Raw genomic sequence first — 26,174 nt, 5'->3', positions numbered from 1 at the left:
GAACCAAGTCTGACATGTTATACCAACAAGGGTAATTTTCTTAATTCCCCCAACTGGACTTCTCAGTTTTCTAATTTTCTGCATGTATCCTAACTCTTTCTCACTCTAATGGAAGGCAAAAAGACTTGCCCATCCCACTCTCTCTTATTCCCTTCCCCTACTTAGAATAAGTGAAATCAGAAATTTACCCAACAATGTGGCATAGTAAAAAGATAAAAAATATTGGGAATCAGAACACCTATGCTTAAACTCTGAATTCCACTTTGCCATCTCTTAGCTATGTAATTTTGGGCAATTTAGCCTCCCTCAGCATCTGTTTCCTTATCCCTAAAATAATAAAATCTAGTGATTGTGATTGTAAAGAAGACATGCATTACAGTACATTGCATAGTTTATGTTCATTAAATGTCAGTATCTTTCTTGCCTTAGCTCCACCACCAATTGCATGTGATGTTGGACAAGTCAAATTACTTCTCTGAGCCACAATTTCCTCACCTACAATCTGTAAAATGAAATGGTAGGACAAAATGATCTCTACTCTGTCTGCAATTCTCCCCAGTCTTGAATCTAGGCCCATTTTTTTCTTCAAGCCCCGCCCCAGGATTCTGGCCCGCTTTCTAGTGCTTGCCACAGGACTCCCAAAGACGCGCCCAAGCTACGCGTCTGCCTTTCAGAGGATGCGCTTTTTCTCTTTGCAATTGGTTCTCAGAATCTCCACCCTCCTCAACAATTTGCCTATGGCGGAGTAGTAGCCCTCTAGCTCCCGCCCCGTCACTGGTGATTGGCATGGGACCTAGCTCGTCCCCGCCCCCACTTGACTGAAGGTTCGGCCCTGGCGCCGCCCTCAGTCCCCAGGCGCTAGCTGACTGGGGTGGTTGGGACCGTTAGCTCGGCAGGCTGGCAGGCTCCGGGGCGCTACTCCATTGGCGGCCGGGATGGAGACGATGCGAGCGCAGCGGCTGCAGCCTGGTGTGGGCACCAGCGGGAGGGGCACTCTCCGAGCACTGCGGCCCGGAGTGACTGGGGCTGCGGCTGCAGCCGCCACACCCCCTGCGGGCCCCCCGCCTGCCCCGCCGCCTCCCGCACCGCCCCCGCCGCCGCTGCTCATGTCTGGGGCCCCAGGACTGCCCCTGCCCCCCGGCGCCGCCGGCAGCCCGGCAGTGCTGCGAGAGGCCGTGGAGGCCGTAGTGAGGAGCTTCGCCAAGCACACGCAGGGCTATGGCCGAGGTGAGTCTGCGGGTCTGGCCTCCTGTGAGACACCCTCTGAAAGGGAGCCTTGCTCCCACAGTCCTCCGGATCGCTTTTCCTGGCGTGGAGCCCTCACTTGCATTTCCTTTTGGGGAGTTTCCTTCTGGGCTACGCATACGCACAGACGCACACACTCATACACACGTTTAAGCCTCCTACCTCTCCTTCCCTTTACTGAGTTATTAATATATTCTCCAGGGACCCTTTTTCAGATACAATCCTCTTTTCTTCCTAAGCTTTTCTCCTTTAGAAATGGAATTCCTCCTCCAGTTTAATACCTTAATATCTCTCTGCCTTTGAGAACCAGTCCCCATTGTGTGAGATCCTGTCTTTTATTTCAGATCCAATTTCTCATCCACACCCTCTCAATCTTTCCTCTGTGATCGCTGCAATTCTGGACTCCCCTGTTAATTTGCTCCAGCTCCTTAACCTTGACTTTTAAATTCTTTACTTACCTTCACTCTGAAATTTCAGTGCAACTTCAGATTTACTGGGGAACTAGGTAGTGCCTTCACAAGTCACTTATAGTAATTGTGCGTTTAAATCCGGACCTGTACCACTGAGCTCACACCAGCTTCCTGTGGCTTAGCACCTTACTTTGGTATCTTGTTTAGTATGGAGACTCACAGCTCCAGCCTTTCTGTCTGGCTCTGTTTTCCTGGCCCTTGCCCAGGAACTGAGGATAAATCCCAGGCCTTGGCTCTTTCAATGTTAAATTCTGTGGAAATGAGCCAGGTTAGAAACTCTATTTCAGTTAGAAAACTTCGTCTTAAAGATGTCTAATTTATTTAAAGAGGGATGTGAGGGTTTTCTTTGTTGTTTTTGTTTAACTAGTGTAGCTTCCTATCTGAATTTGAGTTCCAGATTTATAGTGTAAGTAATAAGGAATATATAGTGAAGGGTGTGGAATACAGAATTTAAGCCTGGAATTTACAAGACATCCCTTCTGTCTCCTTGGCCAGGTCCTGCTTGACCTGGAAGTGACTATATTTTTAACTTTCTGGTTTAACAATAATGCAGAGAAAAGTTACAGGGCTTTTCTGTAGATTTTCTTTTTTTAAGAAAGTTTAGTGAAAAGAGCACACACAGGGTTTGGAGATCTTTGTCACTTACCAGCCAAATCTTTGGGAAAGGGACTTAATCTCACTGAGCTTCAGTTTCTTCAAGGATTACAATATGGATTAACTGAGACATTGCAAATGACATGTAACCTAAAAATGATTATTATCTCAAATGCGTTGGTTCATAGTTCCTCAAGTAGAACATGCTTCACTTTTTCCCACTCTTAAATCCTGATAATGTAAACCCAAAAATTCCTGTGAAAAGAGATTTTTAGAGCCATTTTGCTATATGTGCCTATGATTCATTTATCTTCCATTTCCCTTTGTTCTTCATACAATTTGAACTCCTGTTATAAGACAGGAACTCTGCTAGGTGCTGGGGATACAAATGGATGAATCCGAAACTCATAAGGACATATTATTTTTCCAATGTAATCCCAAGATTTAACAAGGCTATGTGATGGAACTGCTATTAGCTACTATCCTGCTGCTTCAAGTCTCTAAGTCAAGATCAAGGGAAGGTCTTTGCCTCTGGGCACAGGAGTAGCCTAGAGTGGTCACACTAAATCTGAAGCCTTCCTCTTGGAAACTTATAGGCATTTATTAAAATTGTAGAGGAGTACACCCTTTTTCTTGTCTGTGTTACCTGGAGAGCCTCTGCTTTGGCTCCTAAACTGGGCATCCTGTAAAAACTTTCATTTCCTTAGCAAGGATGAGGGAACAAGGGGATTGTGCTGACAAAGGGCAATTAGTCAGGCTTCAGACTCTGTGGTGATTTTCTTTCCTATCTCCCCACCTCCCATCGCAGTCTTTCTCATTATTCTTGAGTTTCTCATTTCCAGTCTGGGTGTCCAGCCAGTACTTTAGGAGAATCTGGCAGATAGTTCAGCTTCAGGCAAGCAGAATCTCTGCCCATTTGGCTCAGAAGTCCTTTACCACATGGAATCACTTATTCTGCTTCAATTCTTAGACAAAGCTGCCACTGGCATGTACTCACATACCCTTGTGACTGATGGCATAGTATTTGGGGGAATGGATGTATTCCCCTGAATACAATTTACTTTAGCCTCTGCCTAGACAATTCATTCCCTCATCCAGCAATGCTTTACCGCATCATCTTCAATTAACATCCTTCATCTTCTTCCTGAATGCTCCAAATTCACCTTTTCCAGCCAGTCTTTAGATCTACCTTCACTCATGTGGAATATCAGTATGTATGTATGTATGTATGTATTTTTAAAAACTTTCCTGTCCTTTATCTGCCTCCCTCACCCACTTACCCAAGATACACACATAGCTCAGTATTCTGTAGGATCTTGATAAGTTTGTAGTGCACGGGATTTGTAATCAGAGGACCTAGCCCTGTTAAAAAGTTGGCTGTATGATCTTGGAGAAGTTGCTTAATCTCTCTATGCCTCATCTGTTCTCTTCATTCATTTAACAAATATTTATTGATCACCAGATGCAGTGGTGGACAAGGCAGATATTTAGTCCCTATCTTGATGGAGCTCACAGTTCATACTACAGAGCATGTATAAAGATTAATGGTGTAATAAAGCAGGCCAGCCCAATACAAAGAGGGTTGACTTTGGAGCCAAACATTGTTTCTAAATTCTGGTTCTGCCACTTCTGGCCTGTTCCTTAACTTGCTCACTTTTTGTAAAATGGGTATTATAATACTTATCCTGATAGTTTTGTGTGGATTAAATGAGACAACGAATATAAAGCATGCAGCACATGGTACTTAGTGTGGTTGCTATTATTGTGCATTTGGAAATGCTTTGGAAACTGCAAATGATACGTATTGTTCTGCATTGCCATTTCCTTTGCCCCCTTTTTTCTATGGCATATAGTCTCTTTCTCATGTTTGACATCTGGCAATCTCTAAACAGGCAGGATCGAGTAACTCACTTGCCTTGCTCTGTAACTGCTACATTTCCCTCTTCAAACCTGTTGTTTTGGAAGTATTGCTATCCTTTTATGTTACAATATGGCTGCATGATTGGAGATTTTGCCCTGCTATTTCACTAAGTTGAACAAATGAATCTTGTGTAGTGTTTTCTATTTAGTTGTTCCTTTTCCTCAGAATCACAGACAGCTTCTTTTCTGTAAGACTGGAGTTAAATGGGTTGGGCCGAATATTTCCAATTTTTAGAAATGCTGGATTAGTCCCTATATTAGTTTCCTGTGGCTGCTGTAACAAATTATCACAACTTTAGTGGCTTAAACCAACAGAAATTTGTTCTCTCATAGTTCTGGAGGCCAGAAGTCCAAAATCAGTATTACTGGGCCAAAATCAAGGTGTTGGCAGGGCCGTGTTCCCTCCAAAAGCTCTAGGGGAGAATTCATTCTTTGCCTCTTCCAGCTTCTGGTGGCTGCTGACATTGGTTTATTACTTGGTTTATTGCTGTATCACTATAATCTCTACCTCTGTGACTCCTCCTCTTCATCAAATATGCCTCCTTTTTTTTTTTTTTTTTTTTTTTTAAGAGATGGGATCTCGCTGTGTTGCCTAGGCTGGACTGCAGTGGTGCAATCATAGCTCACTGCAGCCTGGAACTGCTGGGCTCCAGTGATCCTCCCACCTGCCTCAGCCTCCCAAGTAGCTAGGACTACAGGTGCATGTCACCACAACTGGCTGATTTAAAAAAATTTTTTGTAGAAACAAGATCCCACGATGTTGCCCAGGCTGGTCTTGAACTCCTGGCCTCAAGTGATCATCCTGCTTTGGCCTCCCAAAGTGCTGGAATTATAGGCATGAGTCAATGTGCCCATCCTGCCTCCCTCTTATAAGGACACTTGTGAATGCACTTAGGGCCCACCTATATAATCTAGGTAATTTCCCCATCTCAAATCATTTAAACCCATCTGCAAAGTCTTTGCCAGATAAAGTGACATTCACAGGTTCCAAGGATTAGGACATGGACATTTTGGAAGGTGGCATCATTCAGTCTACCAGAGTCCTCTCCCAAAGTCACTGTTACTTTGCAGTCTCTCCTTCCAAAGAGACTGTGCACTGTAGGCTATTTAGAGGCAGATGTACCTTCTAAACATTGAAATAGGAAATAGATGAAATATTGTTAACCACCTTCCCTATCTTCCATAATAATGTGAATAGGGTCAGTCTATTCTCGCCATCCTATATGATCAAGGAGACTCTTTTTACTCACCTCTTAATTTCATTATCTCTTTATTCCTGCTTCCCCACCACAAAGTTGTATTTATTATTATTTTTTCTTTTATTTTTGTTAATTACCTTCCTGGCAAGGTTGTATTTATCCTTATGATATAAAATTTTTACTGTAGTTTCATATATTGTTTTAATATTTTTATCCTGGCCAGGCACAATGGCTCATGCCTGTAATCCCAACATTTTGAGGCCAACTCAGGAGGATTGCTTGAACCTTAGAGTTTGAGACCAGCCTGGGCAACATAGTGAGATACTATCTCTACAAAAATTTTTAAAAATTATCCAGGCATGGTGGCATGCATCTTGTAGTCCCAGCCACTCAGGGAGCTGAGGTGGGAGGATCACTTGAACCTAGGAAGTCAAGGCTGCAGTGAGGTGTGATTGTGCCACTGAATTCTAGCCTCAGTGATAGAGTGAGACTTTGCCTCAAAAAAAAAAAAAATGTTTTAGGTTAGGTGCAGTAGCTCACACTGTAATCCTAGCACTTTGGGAGGCCGAGGTGGGAGGATCATCTGAAGTCAGGAGTTCAAGACCAGCCTGGCCAACATGGCAAAACCCCGTCTCTACTAAAAATACAAAAATTAGCTGGGTGTGGTGGCGTGTACCTGTAATCCCAGCTACTTGGGAGGCTGAGCCAGGAGAATTGCTTGAACCTTGGAGGTGGAGGTTGCTGTGAGCCACGATCATGCTACTGCACTCCAGCCTGGGCGACAGAGCAAGACTTTATCTCAAAAACAAAAACAACAACAACAAAAAAGTTTTTATTTTGGCTGAAAATGATCACTACCTCTCATTCCCATCCTGTCCACTTAGACGTTCGTATATTTTATCTCCTAAAGGCAAAAACTAAATTATTCTCTTTTTTGTTATTCAACAACAGGGTATAAGCACTGAAATATTCCTATCTTGGTCTTTCTTGTGAGGGACTTTGAGAAAACAATTGTCAGAGGTGTATATCTGTTACTCCTACCCTCCCACCTTACTGTTCTTTAGCCATCTTTATGTAAACCATTATATCCATGGTTCCTCACTGAAAATATGATAAAAAATGTGAGTGCTCCACACATACACATGCACAGATACTCATATGCACACAGAGACACACATAATTTTACTTTAGGAAGCTTGTGAACCTCCATGAAGCTCAGCTATGGACTGGACCTTGGAGCCTGAGTTAAGATTCCCAAATTGGAAAGAATATTGGCCCCCGGAAATCTAGATTTATGCCCCAACTCTGCCATAGCCGTGTGACCTCAAACAAGTCTTCTGTTCTTTCTTAGCCAGTGTTGGACTAGATGATCTCTAAAGTTCCTTCCAGTTCTAAACATGAATAAGTCTAGAAGCATTTTCAAATGCGGATCACAATTAGTTGCTTTTTTCTTGACCACTTTGCCCAATTATCATTTCATACTCACATTTGTAAAATCAAGACTCCCCATGCCCCTTGGCTTTGAGTAATCATTAAAAAATGGTTCTCTGGTCTGTACGAAGAAATGTTTAACTGGATAGAGACTGAACGTATGCTTTTTAATAGGACCTTCCCAATTATAGTGGTCTCCTCCTCTTCCTCTTTATTCTAGTATTCTCCCTGTTGTGTGCATGTCAGGAGAGCTGTCACCCAGTGCATTGTGCTAAACTGTCTCAAAGAGGGAACTGGAGCTGAAAAGATCTCATGGAGAGAACAAAGATGGCTGAGCTTTCTGGTCAGTATTGACCTTTGAAGAGCCCTGCCAAAACCAATGGAGGGAAAGAGAGTTTTCTTTTCATGCTGGATCTTTTTTTTAATTTTTAATTTTAATTTTAATTTTTTTTGCCCATGACAGAGCCTCAGGAGGTCCTAATGACGTGCCCTCATGCTGTCTTTTAATAGAAGAATGAGCATTCTTAAAAGTCAGTTAAATGTAGGTTATTAAAAAGAGTTTATGCTGCTTCTCAAACTCAGGCTAGTACATGGGTGTTTGTTTCAGTCACAGAGCAGGCGAGACAATTTATTATTGGCCACTGATTTTAAATTCCTCGCTTGCTGGGCGCAGTGGCTCACGCCTGTAATCCCGGCACTTTGGGAGGCCGAGGCAGGTGTATCACCTAAGGTTTGAGACCAGCCTGACCAATATGGTGAAACCCTGTCTGTACTAAAAATACGAAAATTAGCCAGGCATGGCGGCATGTGCCTGTAATCCCAGCTACTCAAGAGGCTGAGACAGAAGAATTGCTGGAATCTGGGAGGTAGAGGTTGCAGTGAGCCGAGATCGCACCACTGCACTCCAGCCTGGGCAACAGAGTGAGACTCCAACTCAAATATAAAATAAATTCTTTGCTTGCAGGAACTGTGTGTTATTCTTTTCATGCCCAGTGCTTAGAATAATGCCATGTACCTATTAAATGCTCAAACTTTAGCTAATGTGTGTATGACAGCCATGAAAATGTGCAGTTCAGATTGCCTGCTGCAGGGAGCATAACTAACAGCCTCAGCCACTGCCCACCCTGGGTCATCCATAATCACATTTGCACCCCAAAGTTGCACATTTGCATCTATAACCACATTTGAAGGAACCACGCTTCCTGTAGGCTGCTCCCAACCAATGACCGAGCACATCAGGGGTGTTGACACAGGCAGATCCTGGTGAGATATGGGATTCTTTTGCGATGAGGACTTCTCACTGGCTTAGCCAAATCTTTCTTAAAACTGTACTATAGCCGGGTGCAGTAACTCACGCCTGTAATCCCAGCACTTTGGGAGGCCGAGGCGGGTGGATCACGAGGTCACGAGGTCAGGAGATTGAGACCATCCTGGCTAACACGGTGAAACCCCGTCTCTACTAAAAATACAAAAAATTAGCCGGGTGTGGTGGCGGGCGCCTGTAGTCCCAGCTACTTGGGAGACTGAGGCAGGAGAATGGCGTGAACCCGGGAGGCAGAGCTTGCAGTGAGCCGAGATTGTATCACTGCACTCCAGCCTGGCCGACAGAGTGAGGCTCTGTCTAAAAAAAAAAACAAAACAACAACAACAACAACTGTACTACAGTCTGAGACTATCATATCTAGACCTCCTTCTTTGCCTCTCTCCCACGGTCATCAGATCTTTGCTGTGCTCAGAAGGCTCTCCCTGTCTTCTCCTACTTCCTCCCCAATAAGTCTCTTGGAATTGCCTATCCCATCTTGGTGTCTTCTTGGCAGATCTGAACTAAGGAAATATGAAAGAACGAATGAGCCTTTGTTGTGATTAAGAGTAGGAGAGGAGAGGCCAGGCGTGGTGGCTCACGCCTGTAATCCCAGCACTTTGGGAGGCTGAGGTGGAGGAGGAGCTCTTTAGGAGGCCGCTTGAGCTCAGGAGTTTGAGACCAGCCTTGGCAATACAGTGAAACCCTGTTTCTACAAAAATTACAAAAATTAGCCGGGTGTGGTGACATACACCTGTGGTCCCAGCTACTCGGAGGCTAAGGTTGGAGGATTGCTTGGGCCTGGGAGGTGGAGGTTGCAGTGAGCTGAGATTGCTCCACTGCACTCCAGCCTGGGCAACAGAGTGAGATCCTGTCTCAAAAAAAAAAAAAAAAAGGAGAGTGGTCAATATGTTGCAAGATATTGGAGAGCACCTGTGATAATTTTTTATTATGAGGCTTTAGCTAAAACTATTTGAAATGTTTGGAACCCTAGAGTCAATGTGATCCTTTCTAAAAGCGAACTGATCTCATCCCTCTTTTTTTTTTTTTTTTTAAATTAATTATTTTTCCTTGGAGCTGAGTTCAAAAGAATCCCTCCTTTTTAAAGTCCTCCCATTGCTTCCTGTTGCTTTAGGATAAAGCCAATACTCTAACATGGCCTAAAAGGCCCTACTTGGTCTGATCCCTGCCTTCTCTTGCATCCTCATCTTGCATTACACTTCCCCTCACTGACTCTTCCATAGCCACATGGTCTTAATTCCCTTTATTCATCATGTTCCCTGCTGTCACGAGCCTTTGAACATGCTGTTCTTTATACTCAGAACACTGTCCTCTCTCCTCTTGCCTAGTGAATTCCTAGTCATACCTGAACTTAGATATTGCCTCCTCAGGGTAGCTTTCTTTGACCTTCTTAACTAGGTCAGATACTCCGACATCTATCACTCCTTTATAGAACTTGATCACAGCTGCAATTTTACATTTGTTTGAGATCTGGTTAATATCTCTTTCCCTCTTTACACTGTAGGCTACATAAGGAAAACGTAGGGGATGAGAGGAAGTGTTCTAGAATACAATGTCAGGTCTGGAGTTTGATTTTAGCCTACTTACAACTAATAAATTAGCCATTTACTGTTTCATGGATGTTGGCAGAAGTCAAGAGACTTTGAGATTAGAGACAAAGGAATTTATTATTCATAGCACAGCAAGTAGCATGAGCATCATGTTTATATTAGTTCTCCTTGCCTCCTCCCAAGTCCAATGCAGAGGACTCAGGTAGATACTTGCATAGGCCATGGGTTGCTTCACAACAGAGGAACACTTACAGAACCTGCAGCTTGGGGAACTTACCATTTTACAACAAGCAGAAGCAAGCATGTTCTTTATCTGAGTGAAGATAGTACCTCATCCCTCAATATTTCTTGCTGCAAGCACAGTCCTGAAAAATAGCCCAAGTAAAGAGCAGTCAGGGTTTTGCAATCTTGCCATACCTAGCAAGATGTGAAGGAGCATAAGAGACCGGCCCATGGAGGAGTGCGTCTTTTTAAAGTCCTCCAATTGCTTCCCATTTCGTTGCTTTGCATCTCACCATATAGTTCCTCCAAAAATCATTTATACCCAGGTAAAGCCTCAAAAGAGTTCTCTCCCACCTCCATGCCCTGGCTTCTCACACCCATAGTATATACATAGTATTCTGGGTTGGAAAAGGAATCTAGCAATGGATGTGCTTACTAGAAGCACAGGCTCGAGAATGGTTATTAGGGCTATATTTCCTTGAGCCAGCAGTATTGCATAAAAGAATACTCATTGGAACCAAGACTGCTTGAGTTTGAATACTCAAACTGCTACTTTCTCCTGGCATAACCTTGGGCAAGTTATTTAACCTCTCTATACCTCATTTCCCTCATCTGTAAAATATGGATAGTGAAAATATCTGCTTCATAAAGTTGCTGTGATTAAACACGTAAAGCAGTTACAGAAATGCCTGACATACAATGTGTTCAATACATGTTAGCACTTATTGTGGTGGTTATTATCATCCTGGGCCAGCTAACAATTGTGGAGTAATCTACTTGTATTTCATCAGGCAGTGATAATGCTCTGCTGACATTGGGAACTCTGCCTCCAATATTTAAGTTATTCTAGGACTAAGTTAAAATGTGAACTATTCAGATTGGAGGTGGGAGTGAAAAAAAAATTTAAATAAAATAAAATGTGAACCAGAAAAGTGGTGGAGGAGGGCAGGCATACGCTGGTCTTTCTAGGCAAATTAACTTAATCACAGTCTAGGTTTATTAATTTAAATGCTTTTAAATGGCAATAGGTAGGGAGCTAAGGGGCTGACTCTTAATGTAGGTACAGGTTACAGATACTGTACTGAAGTATAGCACCACTTGGAGGTGTTCTCATTGCTGAACTTAACTATTTCTCTTTTATAGTGAATGTGGTGGAGGCACTTCAGGAATTCTGGCAGATGAAGCAGTCCCGTGGTGCTGACTTAAAGAATGGGGCTCTAGTGGTTTATGAGATGGTTCCCTCCAACAGCCCTCCTTATGTCTGCTATGTCACGCTGCCTGGGGGAAGTTGCTTTGGGAGTTTCCAGGTAAGAGTTGTGAGGTGGCAGTAGCAAAGGTAAATGCTTAGATGTTAGTAACGGCTTTCTCCATCACTTTGGCCATTAAACTGCCTGAAATCATATATTTGAGGACCTAAAGCAATTCTGGGAAAATTATTCTGGCAAGCATCTGAGTCCAATTTGACCATAATAGAACCTCAGTATCATGCTTTCCTTTCAAGAACTCAAACCCATTTTGAATTTGAGCAGTTATGAATATCCCCTTGCTCAGTATATCCGACTACCAGCATCCAACCCATGTTCCAATCTGGCTTCAGTTATTGCATTCCAACTATTTTCCATCTCTTATTGAGGATATAGAACAATATTCCTTGCCTCCAGTACTTTTTCTTAGGCAATTACTACAGAAAGCAATGTTGGAGTTCTCTAAGAGGTCAAATCGGAGGGACTATGTATGGTGGGAACAGTACTCATCTAAGAGTTAGGAGATCTAAATTCACATTCCTCTGAATATCAATGGGGCAAATCTCTGGGCCTCACTTTTCCCATCTATAACATGAAGGAGATAGGTTAGATGATTTCTGAAGTCTTTTCTACTACTAACATTCTACAATTATGTGAAATACCTATGATGATGAAAAGAATGGTTGCCATTATGAGGTAGTGAGAAATTATGGACTAATATGAATATTCTTATCAAAGATGGATTTTTTACATTGCAGACAGGGAGGCAGCCTTCTGAAATGTCAGTTTAAAACTCTGAAATGGAATTTAGAGAAAATAATAAACACCTTTGTTCTGCTTTCCATATGGTTTGTATAACCCTTAGACAAGGTTAAAAGCCCTGCTGTGTGTCTGCATAGCACCTTGAACTTCCCCTATCATATCACTTATTACAACATATCATAATTGTCTCTCCTAGTGGACTATGTTCCATAGAGGCAAAGATTGTGTCTGTCTTCTTGTTAAATCCTTACCACCTATCTTAGTGCCTACCAGATAGTAGGCAAATATGTCTGTTGCATGAATGAGTGCCGTTGCAGCTTAGTTTATGCCTCAAACAAAGCAGTCCTAAGGAAACTTCATTTCACATCAGGTGATGAAATTTTTTCCCTTAGAACTGCAGTCATTTCAGGCCTGGTGCGATGGCTCACACCTGTAATCCCAGCACTTTGGGAGGCCGAGGCGGGCAGATCGCGGGGTCAGGAGTTTGAGACCGGCCTGACCAACATGGTGAAACCCGGTCCCTACTAAAAATGCAAAAATTAGCTGGGCGTGATGGCGCATGCCTGTAATCCCAGCTACTTAGGAGGCTGAGGCAGGAGAATTGCTTGAACTCGGGAGCCAGAGGTTGCAGTGAAAAGAACTTCAGTCATTTCAGAGAAATAAATATATACCCAAGATGACGAATGTTTATGCTTCCGCTTGTTTTTTTGAGATGGAGTCTCACCCTGTTGCCCAGGCTGGAGTGCAGTGGTATGATCCTGGCTCACTGCAACCTCCACCTCCTGGGTTCAAGTGATTCTCCTGCCTCAGCCTCCCCAGTAGCTAGGACTACAGGTGCGTGCCACCAGGCCTGGCTAATTTTTTTCTTTTTTCTTTTTTTTTTTTGTGTTTTTAGTAGAGACAGGGTTTCACCATGTTAGCCAGGATGGTCTCAATCTCCTGACCTCATGATCCGCCCACTTTGGCCTCCCAAAGTGCTGGGATTACAGGTGTGAGCTACCGCGCCCAGCCTATGCTTTCACTTCTAAGAGAATAAGATCTTTCCTTCTTCTTTTTTTTTCTTTTTTGGAGATAGAGTCTCGCTCTGTTGCCCAGGCTGGAGTACAACAGCCCGATCTCAGCTCACTGCAACCTCTGCCTCCCGGGTTCAAGTGATTCTCCCTGCCTGAGCCTCCCAAGTAGCTGGGAGTACAGGCACCTGCCACCACGCCCAACTACTTTTTTGTATTTTTAGTAGAGGCGGGGTTTCGCCATGTTGGCCAGGCTGGTCTCGAACTCCTGACCTCAAGCAATCCGTCCACCTCGGCCTCCCAAAGTGCTGGAATTACAGGCGTGAGCCACTGGGCCTGGCTGATCTTTCCTTCTTCTTCCCACCTCATTACATTGTTGAATGACTTGAACATTTTATGATGGATGCCCATAACTGAAACATTGTAGTAATTATATTTCTGTTATTTTTGGAAAGGGTAGAATTATCTTTCTTGGCCTTTTAACCTAAACTTTTTTTTTTGAGACGGAGTCTTGCTGTGTCACCTGGGCTGGAGTGCAGTGGCGTGATCTCGGCTCACTGTAACCTCCACCTCCCAGGTTCAAGCAATTCTCCCTGCCTCCACCTCCCGAGTAGCTGGGATTATAGGCGCCTGCCACCACGCCCAGCTAATTTTTGTATTTTTGTATTATTTCACCATGTTGGCCAGGCTGATCTTGAACTCCTGACCTCAGGTGATCTGCCTGCCTCAGCCTCCCAAAGTGCTGGGATTACAGGTATGAGCCACCTCGCCCAGCTTTTTTTTTTTTTTTTTTTCTTGAGACAGGGCCTCTCTCTGTCACCCAGACTGAAGTACAGTGGCACAATCATGGCTCACTGCAGCCTTGACTTCGTGGGCTCAAGTGATCCTCCCACCTCAGCCTCCCGAATAGCTGGGACCGCAGGCATGTGCCACCATGCCTGGCTAGTTTTTGTATTTTTGGTAGAAATGGAGTTTTGCCATGTTTCCCAGGCTGGTCGCAAACTCCTGAGCTCAAGCAATCCTTTCATCTCAGCCTCCCAAAGTGCTGGGATTACAGGTGTGAGTCACCCGGCCAGGGGCAGGGTGCAATAACTGAAGCTAGATCAGAACATGGGCTGGGTGTTGGTAGTCTGATATACTGAGCAAGGGCATAATCCACAACTGCTCAAATTCAAGATGGGTTTGAGTTTATACCTCTTTATCCACTTTGGCAGGTGAAATTTCTCCCACTGGTTTTCTTCACAGATGACTTTTTAAGCAACAGCACTATAGAGCAGGCCAGCAGGCTAGTAATAGACAAATAGAAACAGACAAATTGAAGCATTGGGAAGACTTCAGACTTATTTACCAAACTTCATATGCTGTCTCAGAGAGCCTGTCAGTTAATAGAAATTAGGAATTATTGATAGTAGGGATGTTTAAGTACTAAACACATCCTGGTCTACTTATTTATTGTTTTTTTTTTTTTTTTTTTTTTTGAGACAGTCTCACTCTGTCACCCAGGCTGGAGTGCAGTGACGTGGTCTCGGCTCACTGCAACCTCTGCCTCCTGGGTTCAAGCAATTCTCTGCCTCAGCCTCCCAAGTAGCTGAGATTACANTTTTTTTTTTTTTTTTTTGTATTTTTAGTAGAGACGGGGTTTCACCATCTTGGCCAGGCTGGTCTTGAACTCCTGACCTCGTAATCCGCCCACCTCAGCGTCCCAAAGTGCTGGGATTACAGGCGTGAGCCACCGCACCCATTATTTATTGTTTTTTTTAAGACAGAGTTGTGCTCTGTTGCCCCGGCTGGAGTGTAGTGGCACAATCATAGCTCACTGCAGCCTTGACTCCTGGGCTCAAGTGATCCTTCCACCTCAACCTCTTGATTAGCTGGGACCACAGGTGTGCACCACAGCCATGCCCAGCTCATTTTTAAATTTTTTGTAGAGACAGCGTTTCACTATGTTGGCCAGGCTGGTCTCAAACTCCTGGCCTCAAGTGATCCTCCCGCCTTGGCCTCCCAAAGTGCTGGGATTACAGGCATGAGCCACCATGCCCAACCTCTGTTCTACTTTTTATTTTAAGTTTTCTTTTAGAAACAGAGTCCCACTGTGTCACCCAGGCTGGAGTGTAATGGTGTGATCATAACTCATTGCAGCCTGGAACTCCTGGCTCAAGTGATCCTTCTGCCTCAGCCTCCTAAATAGCTGGGACTACAGGCACGTGTCACCATGCCTGGCTAATTTTTTTTTTTTTTTTTTGTAGAGACAGGGGTCTTGCTATGTTGCCTAGGTTAGTCTTGAATTCCTGGGCTCAAACCATCCTCCTGCCTTGGACTCCCAAAGTGCTGGGATTACAAGTGTGAGCCACCAAGCCCAGCCTTGGTCTACTTTTAAAAACTGCAACATCATTTTCTTCCTTTCCTCTAATTACTCATAAATGACATAGGGCAAAGAGGCCTTTGAGATAGCCAATAAAGATGAGTTATAAAGGAATACTATGGTGGCTAGAGATCTGAAATTGAATAATTTTGAGACTTCTGCAGATCAGACTTGTTCTGTGATACCTATGTTGGATACAATATAAAAACATGAATTAATTTTTATTTTTTTCCTTCTTAAGTCAGCTTTCCTTCCCGTAATTACTCCTCTTCTCTTTGTTTCCACTGGGGGGAAGAAAAGAAGTCTACAAATTCCTTCCTCAGACTTAAACCCTTCTCAGGGATAGCTTCTTTGGCTCACTACATTGAGAAAATGCCTGTTCACAGCTAAAAATGAAGTCCAAAATTCCAAGATGGGTGCTTCTGATAGAGACCAGTGGCCTTCTCTGTAGAAGCAGCCTAGACACAGCTTTGGTTCTAATCTTGGGTTATCTAGAGGAATCCAAAAAACCTTGCCTGTCCACAGAACAAGATACAGATTTCTATTAAGCTGGCCAGAATCTGACTTTTGAGTAATTAATTCTGTCGACAGTTTTAACAGGGGTATTTTTCATGTCCAGTGATTAAATGCTCACTTAAGCAGCCTTCCTCATTCTGCATTCAGTTTGGTATGAGCTACAGCACTCTCCAGTACCTTAATGACTTCAGGATGTTGAATCAAAATTACGTTTCCAAACATCCCGACCACTTTACCATAAAAACCTTGGAGAGTGTGTTGAACACAACTGATTTATCCAAAGAGTGTCCAAGTGTTTTCTATCTGAAGTGTTTCCCTCCCACTGTTCCTTCCTCTCTCTCATATGCACAAATACACATATTCTCACTCATTCTCCCCTGCCTAGTTTTGCCCCACAAAAGCTGAGGCCCGGAGGAGTGCTGCAAAGATTGCGCTAATGAATTCTGTGTTTAATGAACATCCTTCCCGAAGAATCACTGATGAGTTCATCGAGAAGAGTGTCTCTGAGGCCCTGGCATCTTTCAATGTAAGTTATATGGAGCTGGAAGGAGAGTGGGAGATGGGAGAACCGGCTGCTTGGGAATTCATAAATTACTGTGAAACAGAGCATGAATTCCTGTTTTCTTTCTGGTCCACCTCTCTGTTCTTTTGATTTATTCTCTGTCAGTCTATTGTGTCATGTGTTCCACATGTCTCAGTCTCTAATTCTATATCTGTGTTTATGTGTTTTTGGTTGTTTTGTCTCTTTCATTTTATCTCTTTGGTATCTAGAAACCTTTAATTGCATATTTATGGAATTGTAGAGCTATTCCAAAATGAAAATTGAGCTTGAATTTTGCTTTTGTTAATTTGGGTTAGGACCTTAGTTTCTGCTGTTCTTTTTTTATAAGACTGTTTTTTATTGTCACTTTTCTCCTGCCTCCATTACTTCATCTTATTGATAAATAACCCTTTTATAATAAAATGTCTTTTTATCTATTTTAGGAACAAGGAGGATAATTTATTTACTCTCTTTATTTACAACTGTTCTTTCAAATGATGATGATAAGAATCACCATAATTAATCCTAATTGAGTATTTACCTTGTGGCAGGGACTGTTCTAGGGGATTTATATGTATTTTACCTCATTAGATCATCACAACAATCCTAGGAGGTATAAGTACTATTATTACTCCTATTTTACAGATGAGGAGACTAAAAACACAGAAGTGAAGTGTCAACATGATATAGCTCGTAAGTGGTCACGCCAAGATTAGAACCCGAGTTGACTTAATTTAGTTACATCTTAGAAATTAACACTGCTATCTTCCTTCCTCTCCACAAATTCATTGATACTCAGACCAAGTATCTGTTCTATTTGCATTTAATTAAGATGTAATTACAGGCCGGGTGCAGTGGCTCATGCCTGTAATCCCAGCACTTTGGGAGGGTGAGGCAGGCAGATCACCTGAGGTTAGGAGGTCAAAACCAGCCTGGCTAAAATAGCGAAACCTCATCTCTACTAAAAATACAAAAGTTAGCTGGGCGCAGTGGTGGGCGCCTGTAATCCCAGCTACTTGGGAGCCTGAGGCAGGAGAAAAGCTTGAACCTGGGAGGCGGAGATTGCAGTGAGCTGAGATCATGCCATTGCACTCCAGCCTGGGTGACAGAGCGAGATTCCGTCTCAAAAAAATAAAAATAAAAATAAAATAAAAAAGATGTAATTACATATACTAAATTAGTTCAGTTATCTGCTTTGTGGATTAGTTGTTGAACACTTAATTGAAAGTTGGTTTCCCTCTGTTATTTAGGATCCAGCTGTTTTTCTCCCATTATTCTTTGCCCCAGTCAACAGCATCTGCAGGGAATGAAAACATTTTTGTTTTTGTTTTTGTTTTTTTTTTTTTTGAGGCGGAGTCTCGCTCTGCGGCCCAGGCTGGAGTGCAGTGGCCAGATCTCAGCTCACTGCAAGCTCCGCCTCCCGGGTTCACGCCATTCTCCTGCCTCAGCCTCCCGAGCAGCTGGGACTACAGGCGCCCGCCACCTCGCCCGGCTAGTTTTCTGTCTTTTTTAGTAGAGACGGGGTTTCACCGTGTCAGCCAGGATGGTCTCGATCTCCTGACCTCGTGATCCGCCCGTCTCGGCCTCCCAAAGTGCTGGGATTACAGGCTTGAGCCACCGCGCCCGGCGAAAACATTTTTATATTAATCCAAACCAAATAAAAAAGACCCCAGCTAAAATTTTTTGGAAAGTACACTTGCTATTTTTAGGTCACCTAATGGTATTGTAAAAGAAAACAGGGCCAGGCACAATGGCTCACGCTTGTAATCCCAGCACATTGTGGGGCAGATGACAGCAGATCACTTGAAGTCAGGAGTTTGAGACCAGCCTGGCCAACATGGCAAAACCCCCTTTCTACTAAAAATAGAAAAATTGGCTGGGCACGGTGGCTCATGCCTGTAATCCCAGCACATTGGGAGGCTGAGGTGGGCAGATCACGAGGTCAAGAGATTGAGACCATCGGGCTGACATGGTGAAACCCCGTCTCTACTTAAAAACAAACAAGCAAAAAATTAGCCAGGTGTGGTGGTAGCCGGGCGCGCCTGTAGTCCCAGCTGCTCAGGAGGCTGAGGAAGGAAAATCACTTGAACCCGGAAGGCAGAGGTTGTAGTGAGCCGAGATCGCACCATTGCACTCCAGCCTGGTGACAGAGCGAGACTCTGTCTCAAAAAAAAAAAAAAAAAGAAAAAATGCAAAAATTAGCTGGGTATTATGGCACACGCCTGTAATGCCAGCTACTCAGGAGGCTGAAGGATGAGACTCGCTTAAACCTGGGAGATGGAGGTGCAGTGAGATCATTCCATTGCACTCCATCCTGGGCAACAAAGTGAGATTCTGTCTCAAAAAAAAAAAAAAAAAGAAAAGAAAAGGAAAAAAAAAAGAAAGAAAGAAACTGTGGATTATAGAAAGTGGGATGTGCAGTATTTATATGATCATAGGCTCTAAATTCATTGTTGGCCAGGCGCAGTGGCTCATGCCTGTAATCCCAGCACTTTGGGAGGCTGAGGCGAGCGGATTGCCTGAGGTCAGGAGTTCAAGACCAGCCTGGCCAACACAGTGAAACGCCACCTCTACTAAAAATATAAAAATTAGCTGGATGTGGTGGGCACCTGTAATCCCAGCTATTTGGGAGGCCGAGGGAGGAGAATCACTTGAACCAGGAGGCAGAGGTTGAAGTGAGCCGAGATTGTGCTATTGCACTCCAGCTTGGGTGACAAAAGCAAAATTTTGTCTCAAAAAATAAATAACTAAATTCACTGTTATTGAAATTATGGTTCTAGGCCAGGTATGGTGGCTCACACCTGTAATCCTAGTACTTTGCGGGGCTGAGGCAGGCAGATCACTTGAGCTCAGGAGTTGGAGACCAGCCTGGGCAACATGGTAAAACTCCATCTCTACAAAAAACACAGTTACCTGGGTATGGGGGCACGCGCCTGTAGTCCCAGCTACTTGGGGGTCTGAGGCAGGAATATCACTTGAGTGAGGAGGTCAAGGCTGCAGTGAGCCAAGATTGTACTACTGTACTCCAGCCTGGGTGACAAAGTGAGACCCTGTCTCAAAAAAAAAAAAAAAAAAAGAAAGCAATTATGGGTCCTAGCTGGGCATAGTGGCTCATGCTTGTAATCCCAGCACTTTGGAAGGCTGAGGTGAGCAGATCACCTGAGGTCAGGAGTTCAAGACCAGACTGGCCAACGTGGCAAAACCCCATCTCTACTAAAAAATACAAAAATTAGCCAGGCATGGTGGTACACACCTGTAGTCCCAGCTACTTAGGAGGCTGAGGTAGGAAAATCGCTTGAACCCAGGAGGCAGAGGTTGCAGTGAACTGAGATTGCACCACTGCACTCCAGCCTTGGCAACAGAGTGAGACTTCATCTCAAAAAAAAAAAAAAAAAAAAAAGTATGGTTCTATAGTCTTCCTTTGGGATCTATGTGGGATTGGTTCCAGGATCTCTCGAGGACACCTAAACCCAAGGATGCTCAAGTCCTTCATATAAAATAGCAGAGTACAGCCTGGGCAACATAAGGAGACTCCATCTCTACAAAAAAATAATAAAATAATTAGCTGGGTATGGAGGCACTTGCCTGTGATCCCAGCTACTTGGGAGGCTGAGGCAAGAGGATCACTTGATCCCGGGGAGGTTGAGGCTGCAGTGACCATCCACTGTACTCCAGCCAGGGTGACACACAGAATGAGACACAGTCTCAAAAAAAAAAAAAAAAAGTATAGTATTTGCATATAACCTATGCACATCCTCCCAAATGAATGCTCTAAATCATCTCTAGAGTACTTATAATACCTAATACAGTGTAAATGCTGGGCCGGGCATGGTGACTCGCGCCTGTAATCCCAGCACTTTGGGAGGTGGAGGCTGGTGGATCACCCGAGGTCAAGAGTTCAAGACCAGCCTGGCCAACATGGTGAAACCCCGTCTCTACTAAAAATATAAAAATCAGCCAGGTGTGGTGGCGCATGCCTATAGTCCTAGCTACTCTGCAGGCTGAGGCAGGAGAATCACTTGAACCCAGTAGGCAGAGGTTGCAGTGAGCCGAGATTGCACCACTGCACTCCATCCTGGGTGACAGAGCAACAGAGTGAGACTCCGTCTGAAAGAAAAAAAAAATTAAATTTTTATTTTTAATTTAAAATTTTATTTAATTCTCAAAACAATCATTTAAGGTAGGTCTATGATTATTCCCATCTTACAGAAGAGGAAACTGCAGAACAGAGAGGTTAAATGACTTTACCAAGACCACACTATTTGTAGGAGTTCCAGTCCATGCTCTTAACTTCTGTGCTGTAGTGGTTTTTATACATACTAGGCTTGAATGCAGGACAGCGTGTCTTAATTCTAACCCTGCAGGGTTACATAACCAATAGAAGACACAATAGGTCAGTGCCCAGGAGACCACACTGCTACCCAGAATTTCCCACACTTATACCACATTTCAGAAACTCAGTACAAGAATGTAAAATATTTTATTAATAATGTTTATACTGACTACAGTTGAAAAGTATTATTTTGAACATATTGGGTTAAATAAGATATATTATTAAAATTAATTTTACTTTATTTTTTTGAGACAGAGTCTTACTCTGTTGTCCAGGCTGGAGTGCAGTGGCCCGATCTCTGCAATCTCCACCTCCTAGGTTCAAGTGATTCTCCTGCCTCAGACTCCTGAGTAGCTGGGATTTACAGTCACCAACTACCACGCCCGGCTAATTTTTGTGTTTTTAGTAGAGACAGGGTTTCACCATGTTGGCCAGGCTGGTCTCAAACTCCTGACCTCAAGTGATCTACCCACCTTGGCCTCTCACAGTGCTGGGATTACAGGCATGAGCCACTGCATCTGGACTTACCTCTTTATTTTTACTTTAATGTGGCAAAGAGGAAATTTTAAATTAAATATGTGGCTTGCATTATATTTCTACTGGACAGTGCTGCTTGAGATGATAATCCTGGTTGAAAATCTATTTGTCTTTTCTGTTCCTCTACTACCAGGGCAACAGGGAGGAAGCTGACAACCCAAATACAGGGATTGGTGCCTTCCGATTCATGCTGGAATCCAACAAGGGCAAATCAATGTTGGAGTTCCAGGTACTTTCCCATGTACTTCCCTGGCTCTAATAACATGGGTCAGCCTGCTCCTATAATATATAATGGTTCCTACTAATTCCTAACTCATTGATACTGGAAAGGAAAGAAGATTGTTACACTGTTTTTCAAAAATAAATACCTTCCTGGCCAGGCGTGGTGGCTCATGCCTGTAATCCCAGTACTTTGGGAGGCTGAGGCAGGTGGATCACTTGAGGCTGGGAGTTTGAGACCAGCCTGGCCAACATGGCAAAGCCCTGTTTCTACTAAAAATACAAAAATTAGCTGGGTATGATGGCACATGCCTGTAATCCCAGCTACTGGGGAGGCTGAGGCATGAGAATTGCTTGAACCCAGGAAGCAGAGGTTGCAGTGAGCTGAGATTGCGCCATTACACTCCAGCCTGGGTGACAGAGCAAGACTCTGTCTCAAATAGATAAGTAAATAAATAAATATTTTCCTTCCCCAAAGGCCTATCAGAGTTAGTGATGAAAGTTGCTTCTACAAATCCATTTTGTAAAAGGTTTCCCATGTAATTCTGATGTAACCTCCCAATATAAAATCACTGTCCCGGTACTTCCTATTCTTCCCCCAGGAGCTAATGACAGTTTTTCAACTGCTACACTGGAATGGCAGCCTTAAGGCCATGAGGGAACGACAATGCTCTCGGCAGGTAAGAGATTTTATGAGTGGGGGTGAATGAGGGGAGCACAATCTGTCAGCGGACTCTTTTGAGGTGGTTACTATGTTAGAAATAAGGTCTATTGTGACTTATGGTTGTGAATATTGAAAGCCTTACCTAAGTACCCTCTTCATCCCTGTAATCTTTCCTATTTAAATATTAGCTGTGATTCTTATGTCTATCTTGCTTCCCCTACCAGGAAGTTTCCTTTAAGAATCTCCTTGAAGGATTTAGGTGCTGACCTCAGTTAGGTCTCTAAAACTGAGTTCTTAGTCCCAGTTGGGTCAGTGTGGTATGATATGAACCTTTACCTTCTCAATGCTGTTCACATTCCCCTCCCCTACTAGGAGGTGTTGGCTCATTACTCGCACCGGGCTCTGGATGATGATATTCGCCACCAAATGGCCTTGGACTGGGTGAGCCGGGAGCAGAGTGTGCCAGGGGCACTGTCTAGAGAGCTGGCCTCTACTGAGCGGGAGCTGGATGAAGCCCGACTGGCAGGCAAGGAGCTGCGCTTCCACAAGGAGAAGAAAGATATTCTCGTGCTGGCTGCTGGGCAGTTGGGCAATATGCATTCTTCCAACTGCTAGGCATCCACCCACATACTCCCCAGCCTTTCCACAGCCTTTTTTTATGTCTCCTGTCTAAGATTTAGAATGATTTTTTGTACATACTTTCTCAATTTTATACTTTAAAAATATATATATATATGTGTATAGATTCTACACCTAGATTCCTATTTGCTGAGAGATCCCTTTTCTTACTTCCAGTTTTTGGATGTAGTTTTATTTGAAACATCTTCAGTCCACTTTACAAGAAAGAGCACGTTGTCTTTGAAGCTTTGTTAGCTCTTAAACTTTCAGATTAACTGTGTAGTCATTTCAGTAGCACTAAAAGATTAACTCAAGTGTTCATGTCTCCTTCTTTTCAAATATCAGTAGCTTGAATAAGGATTATATGCCCCACTCTTACTCTCATTCCTGCTTCTTCTTGGACTCAAACAGGGTATGAGTATGAAGATTTTGCCTTTAGTTCTTGAACTGAACCTGCTTGCTATCCCTTTCCTGCCCACCACTACCTTATTCCTTCTCTGCCTCCAAATTTCCACTTTGTTTTGAGGCTTCCTTCCCTACCTTATTATTCTGAAAGAAGTAGAGATCTTGCTTTTGAAGCCACTCCTAAGAAACTGCCCAGGGACAAGTTAAATTACAAACAATTCATGGGACTTTACTACCTAAGTTGCTTCTAGGGCATATGTATACCGTACTAGTAGTCTAGATTTCTGGATATACTCTACAGTAGATGGGGGTTATGGTTGAAACTGATTGTCTTTCACTATTCCCTCTGCACATCTCCCCTGCTCACCCAGCTTCGTTAAACCCTGCGTTTAGAACTTCCTGCCTGCAGCTATTAGTAGAAGGTAAAACATATTTCCATATTTCCTTTCACCCAATATTTTATTTTCTGGAAGCATTATCAGTCCTATCTGGTTAGTGAGAACCATGTTCCCCTTATTCCCGCTAAGTTGCTGCTGTTTACTACCTTAGATTCTCATTTGTTTTCTCTTTCTTTTCTCTTCTTCCACATTAATTATTAGAACATGAGTTGATCAGGAAAATTAAATGAGACTTTAGTTTTTAGCACTTCCTAATTGACACCTTGGGAGACTGCAGTTATTTGTGTGTGTGTGGTTTTTTTGGTTTTTGGAGATGGAGTCTCACACTGTTGCCCAGGCTGGAGTGCAATGGGGCGATCTCGACTCACTGCAGCCTCTGCCTCCAGGGTTCAAGCGATTCTCTTGCCTCAGCCTCCCCAGTAGCTGGGATTACAGGCACACGCCACCACGCCTGGCTAATTTCTGTATTCTTAGTAGAGACGGGGTTTCACCATGTTGGCCAGGCTGTTCGTGAACTCCTGACATCAGGTAATCTACCCGCCTCAGCCTCCCAAAGTGCTGGGATTACAGGCGTGAGCCACTGCGCCTGGCCTATTTGTGGGTGGTGGTGGTGTTTTTTGAGACGGAGTCTCACTCTGTTGCCCAGGCTGGAGTGCAGTGGTGTGATCTTGGCTCACTGCAACCTCCGCCTCCTAGGTTCACGCCATTCTCCTGTCTCAGCCTCCCGAGTAGCTGGGACTACAGGCACCTGCCACCACGCCCAGCTAATTTTTTGTATTTTTAGTAGAGACGGGGTTTCACTGTGTTAGCCAGGATGGTCTCGATCTCCTGACCTCGTGATCCACCCGCTTCGGCCTCCCAAACTATTTGTATTTTTAACACCATTCTCCCCCACCTCTTTCCTGGGTGACATAAGAGAGAAATAACCGGTAGTACAGCAGCTAAAGTATTCTCCTTTCAGAGAATTTTTTTGGAGGTCTCTAATATATATTTCCCCCTTGTTTCTGTGATCTCTTTTATACTATATTATTGTCCCATGTACTTTCTAAAGTGAGCTTGGGACATTTAGTATTCCTGCAATTGGACTTTGCACTTGACAGTTATACAGACTTTCCTTTTAGAAATAGATGAGGTTCCAAACAGAAAGTTCAAGTGTAACAACAACAATAAGAATAAATAGATTAGGAAATAGGCCATAATTTGCTCTTTTGGATTTGGTAGGGGCAAGATGAAAGGCAACTTTCTTGCTTTTGAAATCATGTTGGATAAGAGGTAAGGAATCCAGCTACAATTTTATTAGTGCTTGAAACGGGCTTCCTTGAATTCTCCAGGCCCTATCATTTTTTTTTTTTTTCTTACTAATCAGAAGAGAGCTGGGGTAGAAGCCCCATCTTTGTATTCCATGAAACACGTTGGGTTGGAGTAAAGGCAAAAACAGCTAGACATACCAGGTGTGTCTGTTTGTATTGATATTTATAAGCTGGCACTCATCAACACTCCTGTTTCTCCTGTGCTCCCTTCTCTGGGAAGAAGTGTGGGTTAAGGGGTGTGAGTTGTGGGAAGAATTGTCCTTGTACCTCCTGGATTTATTATGTTTCTCAAATACCAACCAGTAAGATCCCAAATAACTTGAGAAAAATTGTTTCCTGATCTGTCCACTTCTGGTGTCAAAGATTTTACTCATCTTCTTAGTACATTCTATGTATTTTATATGTATAATTTTATACAATTAAAAATAGATTTTTGTCTAGTGAGCCAGACTGACTCTTTCTTGAGACCTATATATTAGAGAAGCTCTAAAACGTCCCTGTTCTTTTACATGTATACTAAATGAGAATTTTTAGGCCGGGCGCAGTGGCTCACACCTGTAATCTCAGCACTTTGGGAGGCCGAGGTGGGTGGATCACGGGGTCAGGAGTTCGAGACCAGCCTGGCCAACATGGTGAAACCCCCATCTCTACTAAAAAAAATAAAAAATTAACTGGGCGTGGTGGTGGGCGCCTGTAATCCCAGCTACTTGGGAGGCTGAAGCAGGAGAATCGCTTGAACCTGGGAGGCGGAGGTTGCAGTAGACCGAGATTGAGTGATTGCACTTCAGCCTGGGACATCAGGGCGAGACTCCGTCTCAAAAAAAAAAGAATTTTTATTAGCATTTTTTGGGGTGGTAGAAATGATTGCACAAGGCAGCCTGCCTCCCTTTCTGCAGACATTTAACCTGGACTTTGTCCTTGGCCCTTTCTCCCCAACTCTACCTACTCCCACTGGCAATCTCACCCATTATGGTGGCTTGAACTCCACTATACACATGACTCTCAAATCTATTTCTTCCTCCCTAACCTGTTTTAAGCTTTTACATTTACTTTCCACATACTGGACATGACCACCTGAATATGACAAAAGCCCTTTGAAACATATCCAAAATAAAATACATTTCTCCCTACTGATTCCTCTTTGACTCTCTAGATCTATTATTCAAATTATTATTATTATTATTGAGACAAAGTCTCGCTCTTGTCTCCCAGGCTGGAGTGCAATAGCGTGACCTCAGCTCACTGCAACCTCTGCCTCCTGGGTTCAAGCGATTCTCCTGCCTCAGCCTCCCGAGTAGCTGGG

General features: G+C 43.5%; 1 protein-coding gene across 1 annotated transcript; it reads left to right on the top strand.

The window, feature by feature from the left end:
* Positions 1–825: 825 nt before the first annotated feature.
* LIX1L (limb and CNS expressed 1 like) lies at positions 826–25,315 on the top strand. The gene is made up of 6 exons (XM_025375784.1): positions 826–1,227; positions 11,096–11,259; positions 16,232–16,372; positions 21,391–21,486; positions 22,079–22,156; positions 22,513–25,315. The coding sequence occupies exons 1-6, from the start codon at positions 936–938 to the stop codon at positions 22,753–22,755; spliced, it is 1,014 nt and encodes a 337-aa protein (XP_025231569.1). The 5' UTR covers positions 826–935; the 3' UTR covers positions 22,756–25,315.
* The last annotated feature ends 859 nt before the right edge of the window (positions 25,316–26,174 follow it).

The sequence above is a fragment of the Theropithecus gelada genome, chromosome 1 (genome assembly GCF_003255815.1).
Source record: "Theropithecus gelada isolate Dixy chromosome 1, Tgel_1.0, whole genome shotgun sequence".
In the NCBI taxonomy this organism is placed as follows: Eukaryota; Metazoa; Chordata; class Mammalia; order Primates; family Cercopithecidae; genus Theropithecus; species Theropithecus gelada.
The sequence above is the reverse complement of the archived record's forward strand: the minus strand, read 5'-3'. Positions and strand labels throughout refer to the sequence as shown.